Source organism: Xyrauchen texanus, chromosome 10 (assembly GCF_025860055.1).
Source record: "Xyrauchen texanus isolate HMW12.3.18 chromosome 10, RBS_HiC_50CHRs, whole genome shotgun sequence".
Lineage (NCBI taxonomy): Eukaryota > Metazoa > Chordata > Actinopteri > Cypriniformes > Catostomidae > Xyrauchen > Xyrauchen texanus.
The window spans coordinates 11,494,706-11,506,519 of record NC_068285.1 but is presented as its reverse complement, the minus strand read 5'-3'; the positions used below and the strand labels follow the sequence as shown (position 1 = coordinate 11,506,519).

The 11,814-nt window shown below is 38.1% G+C and overlaps 1 protein-coding gene across 2 annotated transcripts; it reads right to left on the bottom strand.

Annotated features, from left to right (window-relative positions):
- Positions 1-1,846: 1,846 nt before the first annotated feature.
- On the bottom strand, positions 1,847-11,009 carry LOC127650508 (chromatin modification-related protein MEAF6). 2 transcript variants are annotated; one of them, XM_052135962.1, is made up of 8 exons: positions 10,872-11,009; positions 8,458-8,573; positions 8,284-8,371; positions 8,157-8,202; positions 5,841-6,030; positions 4,418-4,447; positions 4,152-4,185; positions 1,847-2,216 (listed from the first exon to the last, which is right to left on the bottom strand). In XM_052135962.1, the coding sequence occupies exons 1-8, from the start codon at positions 10,959-10,961 to the stop codon at positions 2,202-2,204; spliced, it is 609 nt and encodes a 202-aa protein (XP_051991922.1). In that variant the 5' UTR covers positions 10,962-11,009; the 3' UTR covers positions 1,847-2,201. The 2 variants fall into 2 exon arrangements, with proteins under 2 accessions (XP_051991922.1, XP_051991923.1); XM_052135963.1 differs by lacking the exon at positions 4,418-4,447 and having other exon boundaries at positions 1,849-2,216.
- Positions 11,010-11,814: the final 805 nt, after the last annotated feature.

The following is an 11,814-nucleotide window of genomic DNA, read 5'->3' as shown; positions in this document are numbered from 1 at the left end:
CCTGGTTTCAACGGTGGTCCTACATTTCGTTAAGGTGTACTTTTGGTTGAATATATAATAAACACCATTAAAGGAATAACTTTTAGTCCTAAATGCATCAATATCAACCATTTTGAAGTGATGCCAAGGATTAGCTTAAAAGAAATGTAAGCATTAGCTCCACCGTACCCTGCATCCCAACCAACCAACTTTGCACGGCATACATACCCCATACACCAATTTCTTACAGGTGTAGTGCTAAATTTTGACTCCCTATTCTCCTTATGTTTAGGGGTAGATGTAGGGATGTGCTTTAGGGGTAGGGACCAATGAGGTCATGGTTAGGGGTGGGCTTTAGGGATAAGGGCCAATCAGGTAGCGGGGAGTCAGAATCTGGCGGGGAGTCAGATTTTAGCACAACACCGGATTATCCAAATTGGTCCAAGCTTTATGCATAAGGCTGTTTACATGCCGATTTCAAATGCGGAGAATAACCTGATTATTTCAGATTTCATGTAAGCGCATGTCTGTTTTAAACTTTTGGTAGTTATCAGCATCTCTGTGTGCATGTCAACATACTCCATGTCATTGCATTAGCCACTAACTATTAAACCACGTGGTATTTATTTTAAAGAGGCACATTCCCAAGGAAAACATCACCAAAATTATTTTGCTTTAAATTCCAAGAATAGATATACTGATTTTAATAAGGGCGAAAAAATTAATTCCTGGTTATTAATCCCAAAATATACTTCGGTCACACAGGATGCATGACGCAAATCTCATCATCAACAGAGTGCGACCAGTGAACATGCACGATTTTTTTGAACGCTGAAAATGCACATGTGCCTGGAATTATTTGCACAAATTAGTGGGTTCACAAGGTGGCAATACACACATTTGAGCCATTGCGGTCACAAAGAAGCGCTAGATGTAATCGCAGGTAAATAACAGAAGACGAAGGTAAAACAACAACAGTGGATTTGCACGTCAAGAGCACGTGTGCGAGAAGGTATAACTCGAGTCTAAAGGAATATAAATACATCTTTATGTGTCTAAACTCCTGAAGAGAAACAGTCCAGTGTCTTTTCTAGCAGTAGAAGCGTGCATGCGCCAACAGCCCCTGTAAGCACACACTGTCAAATGGGGTGCACTTATTACTGGGACAATCCACCCGGAGCAACCTGGAGTTAAGTGCCTTGCTCAAGGACAAATTGATGGTGGCTGTGGGGCTCGAACCAGCAACCTTCTGATTACCAGTTATGTGCTTTAGCCCACTACGCCACCACCACTCCAGATATTTGAGGCAACTGTGTAAGATCTGCCACTACACACCTGTACACATTTCTTACTCAAAAGCACATTTGATCTTTTCAAATGTTAGATAATCGTCACTGAATCCTTTGTCTTTGTCAAGAGGCTCTGGTTTTATATTCAATATTTCCTTGCCCTGTCACTCTCTTAGTGCTGTCAAACAGTGGGCACCTGCCCATGAGAAACACTCGGGTGATATTCAAACTTTGGGTAAAATCTCTTTTAAGTGTCAAAGCTGCAGTTAACAAATGCCGCGATTATCCAGACTTCGTCTGTTTTTGTTTGAGTAACTAATGATGGTTCTTACTTTCGAAATGATGAACTGCTTAAAGGGTTAGTTCAACAAAGATGTCCCATTCTGTCATCATTACTCAAGACTTTCATTCATGAAACACAATAATAAATGCAATGAAAGTGAATGGTGACTGAGACAAACATTCTGCCAAACATTTCAGTTTTTGTGTTCCACAGATGAGATAAAAGTTTGGAACAACAATGACCCTTTACCCAACCAAAAGACAAATCATTATCTTATTTCAAATTTTATTCAAAACAAGAAGGTAAAAAATACGATAATTACATGACCAACTTTTTACATTAGCTACATAAGTTCCTAAGTACATAGGATCCACTGATACATCATCAATGTAACACATTAAATAACAGATTCCAGCATACTGAGTCATGAAGCAACATACTGGAACTTCGGGTTTGCAATACATTATCATGCAATAACAGGCAGATCTGTATGCATCATGAAAATAAAACACATGAGAGAGCTTCACTATGATCAGAGAAGAACCAAACACAGATGGAGGAATGCAGGGGAAGAGAGCATCAGGGTTGACTGAAGAAGAAAATGGTGTCATTTGCGTGCATGAATGTGTGTTGGAGTGCCACATAGTCCATCAAGCCGAGTAGTCCTGCAAAATCAAAAGAATCACAAAAAAAAAAAAAAAAAACGAAATGTGCACGGTGTTCAATAAGCCTTCACTGCATACAATAGCATTTGAAAGTGATTCACTTTAACGAACATGTTTGTTTGGAAGGCCTTTGGAAGATGCACAGATTCTTTTGAGTGCATTTTGTCTTTTTAGTAGAGAAATACATATTTGGTGAAATACTGCTGTTAATACAGTGTCTTAAGTATAATAAGGGTGCTTTTAGTGGTACATAGTGTACATTTAGCACTACATTTAGTGTTAGTTTGATGCCATCACCCTAATTAAGACCATGATTCGATTTTGCCACATAAATGCTCTAAAAAGTTTGCAAATGTTGCACCGTGGTTCCACTAACGTCACCATTTTTCTTCCAAACAAAGTCATTCCTTTCAGTCAAGTTATTTACAACCACTTTGAGTCAATTTGACTGAATCATTAAAGGATTGTTCCGGATTCAGTACAATCGAGTACAAGCTCAATCGACAGCATTTGTCTATGACAGTAAGTATAGTTACAGTAAGGCATTACAATGGAAGTGAATGGGGTCAGTTCATATACATTAATAATATACACACTGTTTCAAAAGTACAGCTACGTGAAACATGTTAGCATTATTTTAAAGTAAATAAAACCTTACTAATCATTTCATTGTAAAGCTATATCCAATATTACAACTTTGTTGGCATGACGATGCAACACCTGTAAACCCTGAAATCGATTTTATCCTACAAAAAAACACAAAAAAAAACACAATAGCATGTACAATCCCAATTGACCTGTCGCTAAGCTCCGCCCCCCTCGGTTACAGTCGTTCACTCTGAAAAGCTCTGCAGAACCCCCCAATAAAAATGAATGGGAGATTGCTGTGAACGGCAAATGTTTTGGCTAAATATTCACATAAACGGAATTGACAATATTCTTAAGTGGGCTGGAATGAAGAGTGACATTGTAATGCATATTTATCGCTTCACCTGCTTAACATCACGTGTTTCACGTCACTTTTGTTATTTCCACTTGTCAGATTGTGATCAGTCCTACATTCCCAAAATGTTGAGACAGGGGCAATGTGTTGAAGGCATTGATTTCAGAAAAAAGAAAACACGAATATTTTCAAAAAGCAATGCAGATGATTTGGTAAAACATGAAGTACCGTGTCTTTTACTGTTTGCGTTTGAATAGAATTACACTTAAATCACTGCTTTTTGTTTTCAATGGCAATTTGCATACTGTCCCAATTATTTTGGGAATTGGGGTAGTGCTGCTAACTTGTGGCTATACTTTTGGAAGTGTGTGTATATGAGCATGACTTCTATTGAATATGGAACATTTCTAAACTAGACCAAAACTAACAAAAAAACGACTTGTTCACAAATCAGACATCACTTGCTTACAAATCTTATCCTATTTTAGTGCTGTCAGTTGATCACATTTTTAATCACGATTAATCGCATAATTTTTCAGTTATTCATGATTAAATCACATATTTAGAAAGTGCTGAAATTTGACTCTATATATACAGACTGTGCAAATATTTTAGACACTTGTGAAAACATTTTCGGAGGCAGGACATCTGTTGCGAGGCTCCCTGTTGATCTATTCTCATCTTTTCTATTAGCAAAAGTGATGTTTGAGTCTAAAATGTATTTTTTCTATTGACACACTAAAGCTGAAGACATAAATAACCATCTTAAGACAAAAGCTTTTGTGAAGCATCTTAAATGCCTAAAACCTTTGCACAGTACTGTACATATACATATACATATATACACATCTTTTCTTGTCAAAATGCATTTATTTCTTTTTAGGAAAGAAAGCAAAATGGTATGTAACAATACATGCTACATTAGTCTGCGGACTTTCCTAACTTAAACTTTAATAAATGCTAAACATCAGAAGTAAAGGATCTGAACCTACCGCTCTGGGTTTCTTGTTCATCTTCATGTCAAATCTGTAAAGAAAAGACATATATTAACTAGTGTACCATGCTGCTCAAATACACCCCATTAAACCGTGCATGCACTGACCCAAACTACCCAGCCAACACCACATGCATTCAGCCCAAAAAAACAAAAACAAGCGAAACTGCAGCATCATCTGCAAATAATCAGAAGCATGACTGCATCGGCCCTACTCAACTAATGGAAAAGACAAGCAGAGACGGAAGTAAAATTCAGACTTACTCAAAGTCATAATCAAACATGCCAGAGGGGCTGAAGGGGGCAGCGTTAGAAAGGAAGAGAGCATCAGAGTTAGTTTACTACACTTATAGACCAGCACAACAGTAGGGTGTCAACGGGTGGGTTTATACCTTCAGCAGGACACTATGTGAAGAGGCTGCAAGCTCAACCTCACAGAACATAAAGTACCCCATCTAGGTCGAGTACGTTTCAAACCCTCACTACAGCTCTTTTGTTTAAGAAGTCCTTCATAACTGTGTGAAAACAAACTTTTCATGCTTCCATTTGCCTTTATACAACAGTACCAGACTATTACTCCTTAAAACGGCCATCAGTGTGCAGATGAACATTAAAGGGACAGTTCACCCAAAAATGAAAATCCCACACCATCCCGGATGTGGATGCCTTTTTCTTCTGCAGAACACTCAGAATATCTCAGCTGTGGGTCCATTCAATACAAGTGAATGGTGACCAAAACTTTGAAGCTCCAAAAATCACATAAGGGCAGCATAGAAATAATCAATACGACTCCAGTGGTTAAATCAATGCCTTCAGACGTGATATAATAGGTGTGAGTGAGAAACGGATCAATATTTATGTAATTTTATACTAGAAATTCTTAATTTATACATTTCTCACCCACAACTATCATTTCGCCTCTGAAGATATGGATTTAACCACTGGAGCTGAATGGATCATTTTTATGATGCCTTTAAGTGCATTTACAGCTTTGAAATTTTTGTAATTACTTGCATTGAGGGAGTGGTGGTGGCGTAGTGGGATAAAGCACATAACTGGTAATCAGAAGGTTGCTGGTTCGATCCCCACAGCCACCACCATTGTGTCCTTGGGCAAGGCACTTAACTCCAGGTTGCTCAGGGTGGACTGTCCCTGTAATAAGTGCTTTGGATAAAAGCGTCTGGCAAATGCATAAATGTAAATGTATGGACCTACAGAGCAGAGATATTCTTCAAAAATGTTCATGATTAAATGAGAATTACAAATTTTTGTGTAAACTATCCCTTTAATAGAGTAAACGAGGAAAGGATAGCAGGCCAGATCTTTAAGAGGAGCCACAGTGCTAATTAAACGTAAGCCCCTCCCCTTTACCAAAGGAGGTGGGGCTCTCATAATCATCTCATGATTAAGCCAATTTAACCTGAGAAATCCCATTTCCACACAGATCTGTTAACAAATACAAGAAGGGCATCATGTCATTTATTCACTGCCACTTTATACAGTGGACAAAATCAACCAGACTCTCTCGAGGATGTTACGTTACAGTATTAAAGCAACAAACCACATTTCAAGACCATATCACGTTCGATTTAGGATTAGAGGCTCCATTAGCCCTGGACCAGATAGGACGAGGTTGTAATAACGCTGTGGTTTCCTGGACCCCATGAGCATGCTGGAGATCAAGTACCTGTGTCTGTTTTTGTTCTTGCGCTTTTTGTGGCTGATGTGGTGGCTTCCGGAGGAAGCGGAAGCCGCTTTTTGTGGTTTCAGGTCCTGCAGGGCTCCGTCCGGCTCCTCCGTGTCCTCCTGGCTGGGCTCATTTTCCTGGTTCTGAAGGTCCGGAGATGTGTCGCTCTCTGTTCCACTGCCTGGCTCGCCTGCAGGAGTGGAAGAATGGGTACCACGGCAAAAATCAGCAAGTTTACTAACTTTAAAGTCAACGAAGTGATGCTCACTTTTGTCTCCAGATCTATTAAATTCTCACAAAGCAATTACTTGAAAACACCTTTTCAGTGACAAACATGCTTTTTTTTTGGGTTTGTTTGATGTCATTTTGATATTTTTTCTGGGGCTGAAAAACAAAAATGTCATGTAACGGTCCAGAGGCCGTAAAGTCTCATTAAAAGTTGAAAATCTTGAAAAAAAAGAAATGTTTTGGCTTGATTTGTGCTGAATAATCTTTCAATAAAAATAAAAAAAGAAGAAAAAAGTCAAACAATTGTGTTTTAAAATATGATTAAAGTTTCCTACATCAAATGGAAGTAATTTGGTGTAACGTAGTTTTACAAATATATATTAAATTTTTTATGAAAAGGCACATTTTTTTGATATTCTTGACTCAAAAATGCATGATGTATAACAATTTTTTTTTAATCAGTTACCTTGTAAAATCTGTTTGAAAACATTTTTGAAATTAATGAATAAGTTGTGTACCCTTTTAAATACTTTCAGACCTTTTACTCAAAGGTTTCACCACATGACATTTTCAAGTCATTAAATCAAAAATATAAATGGCACTTTTCCACTGCACCTTACGACTCGCCTCAACTCTACTCGCTTTACTTTTCTGAGCTTGCATTTCCACTGCTGTTTAGTGCCACATCAACATGGGTGGGTTTATAGGCTGATCGTCATAGTAGCACCTCCTCTACTGCCGTGACATCATCTTAAACATGACACAAACTGACCAAAACAATAACTCGAGTGCTAGCTGTTAGTTACTAGCTCATTGTGCTGCATAAAGCAGGTGTTACATGGTGATTTTACACAAGTGTAACAGTTAAATAGGTCTGGTTGTTTTAGAAGCTTCCATTAGCTGCTCAACTAAATAAAGTGAAGCTTTCAAGCAGAGTATAGAGTTAACGTAACAAAATGTACCATCCTCCATCGTGGATCAACAGTCCAGGGCACTCTCCCTCCCATTGCTCGCCAGTTTAGATGGCGTCCATTTGGTCAAACCACTTCCACTTTTCCTTGATGGTTCTGTAGTCACTTACGTTGTTTTATCTTCTCCCTACACTGTTGGTAGGTCTGGTGGTAGCCGTGTGCGGCCAACAGCTGAGACACTTTATCGTTTCGCGCATCACTAACAAAGTGGACCGTCTGCACCTCCTTTATTGACCATGGTGTGGTTTTGCACACAGCCATTTCTTGTTTCACAATTTGAAAGTCGCGTGAACAAACAATACTGTTATCGCTGTTTATAACTTTAAAACTAGCGGGTTGCTGTCACGAGTCAAAAATCCAGTGACGCTGGTAGTGACGATCCTCCCGGACCAATCAGTGATCTGCAGGATTTTTACATCACATTTAGTATCGGCTCGGCTCGCTAGGAACCTCGAACGAGGTGGTACTAAAAAGTATCAGGTACTATCCACAGTGGAAAACCCCCAAAAAGCGAGTAGAGTCGAGTTGTACCTTGCAGTGGAAAAGCCCCATAAGAAACCAAATTGCATTTACATTTATGCATTTGGCAGACGCTTTTATCCAAAGCGACTTACAGTGCACTTATTACAGGGACAATCCCCGAGAGCAACTTTGAGTTAAGTGCCTTGCTCAAGGGCCCAACAGTGGCACCTTGGTGGTGGTGGGGCTTGAACCCCCGACCTTGTGGTCCGTAAACCTGAGCCTCAACCACTGAGCCACCACTGCCCCAAATTGCAAACAAAGATGTCCAATCACATGTTTTATGAACTACTCTTCTCTTTTTTATCACCTCTGACAACGTGATTTGTCAATGACCCATTTAGCAACTCAAAAATAATTAATTAACATGTTAGATCACAACATGAATCACAGCAACTTACAAACCGCTCAAATATGGTTATTTCAAACCCTAGCAAGCTGCCTGAATGCATGAATGCACAGTTACATGCTGTGAATGCTTGAACACACCCGTGATGGCCAAAATGCCGTCTACACATGGTTTTGAATGTGCAAACATCCCACAAATGACTGAAATACTCGTGGACACATTCAAATTCACGTATGAGATTCTACTTACGTTTTTCATTCATGTGATCGGGGATTCCTCCGAGAGCACATACGGCCTGTCAGCATAAAGAAATGTAATTAAGCATTTTTTCATATATTGTATGTTTGCATGAGCATTCATCAAATAATTTACTAACCGCAACTGATGTCACAGATGACTTGCTAAAAAGACGCTCGGCTTCCTTAAACTTCCTATTCCTCCGATCAGTCTTGCTGTTGGAATTCCTAAAAGGGATGAAAGTCTGCGTTCACCCGTATGCCTATTTCAGATTGTCGTATCATTCAACCACATAAAATCAGTACAAGCTCACTTCTGATTGGTCAGATATCTGTCCCATCCTCGGATGATGTTCCCGTACATCTGAGTGTCCTCCAGGTAGCTGCCTTCAAAGGCATAGATCTGTCTTTCCAGGTTTACCAAAGTCTCCTGTTAAAGGTACAAACAAAATCTGTAACTTTTGCCCACTAAAACACAAGTTTGCAATGTTTCTGTTACCAGCATGCCTGTGTTATTCTGTTTAACATGTCTGTGAAGTTTGTTATATAAAAAAACATTTCAATTTATCTAGTGAATAATACAATCTGTTAAGTTTTTTGATAATTACATATACACTGGAGGCCAAACGTTTCGATTAATGTACAGATTTTGCTGTTTTGGAAGGAAAATGGCACTTTACTGATCACACAGTATAGTCAGGACATCACTGATGTAGAAAACAGCACCATCACTATTTGACAGAAGTCATTTTTGATCAAATCTAGACCAGCAACATCACTTCAACACCTTATCCTTGAGTAATCGTGCTAAATTGATCATTTGGTACTAGAAAATCACTTGTCAGTATATCAAACACAGCTGAAAGATATTTGGTTCATTAAATGAAGCTTAATATTGTCTTTGTGTTTGTTTTGAGTTGCCACAGTATGACTGGCATGTCTTAAGGTCAATATTAGGTCAAAAACGCCAAAAAAATAAACAGCTCTCTCTAGAAACTCGTCAGCAATCATTGTTTTGAGGAATGAAGGCTATACAATGCTTGAAATTGCCAAAACACTGGAGATTTCATACAAAGGTGTAACTACACTCTTCAAAGACAAAGCACAACTGCCTCTAACAAGGACAGAAGGAGATGTGGAAGATCAGATGTACAACTAAACAAGAGGATAAGTACATCAGAGTCTCTAGTTTGAGAAATAGACGCCTCACATGTCCTCCGCTGACAGCTTCATTGAATTCTACCCGCTCAACACGCAGTTTCATGTACAACAGTAAAGAGAAGACTCAGGAGGCCTCATGGGAAGAAAAAGCCACTTTTGAAACAGAAACACAAAAAGAAAAGGTTCGAGTGGGCAAAGAAACACAGACATTGGACAACAGACAACTGGAAAAGAGTGTTATGGATCTTCACCCCATTGAGCTTTTGTGGGATCAGCTAGACTGTAAGATGTGCGAGAAGTGCCCAACAAGACAGTCACATCTATGACAAGTGCTACAGGAAGTGTGGGGTGAAAGGTCACCTGAGCATCTGGACAAACTGACCGCTAGAATAACAAGGATCTCCAAAGCTGTCATTGCTGCACATGGAGGATTGTTTAATAGTAATTTTTCATGTTATTAATGTCCTGACTATACATTGTGATCAGTTGAATGCCACTTTGGTGAATGAAAGTACCAATTTCTTTCCATAAGAGCAAAATCTGAACATTATTCCAAACTTTTGGCCGCCAGTGTTTATCTTAGTTTAAGTGTGTAAAATTTCCAAAATTCACAACAGTGAAGTTTTTCCAGCAGCTGTCAATCATACAAAATCAAAACAGCATCACATCATAAAATCATTCTTTCTTTGTGCAATTGTACTTTCTTCAATTCAGTGTTGGTTAAGTTACTACTAACTACATCTTCAACAATGTAATTATAGATTACTATACTAATTACTCTATCTTAAAAAGTAATTGCATTACTTATTCATAGCCACTTTCTAAAACCCTGATCAACCTCGACCAGATGAAAAATACAAGGATAGACATGAAACTATTCTTTTAATGCTTTCAAATAAATTATTCATGAGCTGGCCAAAGAATTTAAAGGAGCAACGTTAAATAAAAAAAACAAACATACATTTTAACTTTAAAAATTTCGATTTTAAACTAACTTTTGTTTTATATAGAATTGTTCTGTAGTCTATGCAGTATTTAACACAATTTCATCAGAAGAAAATGTAATTAAATTACTGAAACATTAAGAGCAATCCGTTACTTTGCTTTTAATGAAAAAGTAATTACAGTAATTAATTACTTAGTAATGCATTACACCCAATACTGCTTCATTTTGCACAGATATAAAACAGTGCATGTACCAGTGGAATGATTTTAATGCTTCTCAATACTTCTGTTTGGTACCGTTACGTTGTTTACGGTTGTGTACCAGGAGGCGCCATAACAAAAGCGGCTAACGCAGTTAGCATGCTATCCGGACACATATAAACGGTAACTTCCATTCTAAAACATTTGATCAAAGGGTTAGTTTAAATGGAGCAAAATAATACGCTTTGATCTCACAATACAAACACATATGCATTAATTTGAAATAAATGATCAGTAATCGGTAATTCACTCTCGCGCGAGCATTCTAACACGGTTATTTCCGCATATAAAAGCATCTGCAGGCTCCACTTAAAAAAGTGGGATCTTAAAGATGTTTAAGTGTGAACATGCGTAGATGTACCGCCAGCTCTTGTTTTCTTTTGACCAGCTCGGAGAGTTCTCGGCGGGTGTCGGGGATCTGCGGTGGAGTCACTTTCGCGTGCATCGCCATGATGGATCCTTTTGACTGCAGTACTTGTATGACACACGTCCTGCAGGGGGCGCACACCACTTCTTCTTCGTCTTGGTTAATGAACGTCGCCAGTCCGGTCGCATAAGTGCGCGTGCACGCGACAGGAAGTTCAAGATTGTCCCATGTCTAAACCATGCCTACTGCTTGTATCAAGCTGCAGGGCAAGGATTTCACAAGTTCTGGATGTAATAATATTTTCTTGCGTTCTCTTCTTCAATCTAAAAATATACTTGCTGTTACTATTCATTGGAAATCTCATTTTAAAAAACGTTTTGACTGGAGTAAAATTTGGATGACACCTCATAAGTATTGCATCACAAATAAAGTGAAAGAGGTTTCATATACAATTTTCCATCGCGTTTACCCAGTTAAATCACTTGTGGTGCAGCGTTTTAAAGTGAACATGGAAGATATTTGTGTTTTTTGTAAAATTTCCCCTGAGACTATTGTTCATTTATTACACTATTGAGTGTCCCAAGATCCAAATGTTTTGGAAAGAACTCAATAATTATTTACAAAGAAAAGCTATGATTCTTGTTAACTTTGAAGAAGATGTTACGCTAAAATGTTTTTCATTTGATGGTGATAAAAATATTCTGTTTATATTTGATTTAATTATTATAATTGCCCGTTATTATATTCATAAAGTCAAATGGAAAGGGAAAAATGCCAAATTTTGAACAATTTAAAATCGATGTTAAAATATATTTAGAAACAATATCTAAAAGTAAAAACCTAAAAGCAAGGAAAACTTTACAGCTATTTAATAGGTAGGCTATACGTTTTTTCTGTTTTTTTTTTTTTCTTTTTTTTTACCCTTGACATGTATGGT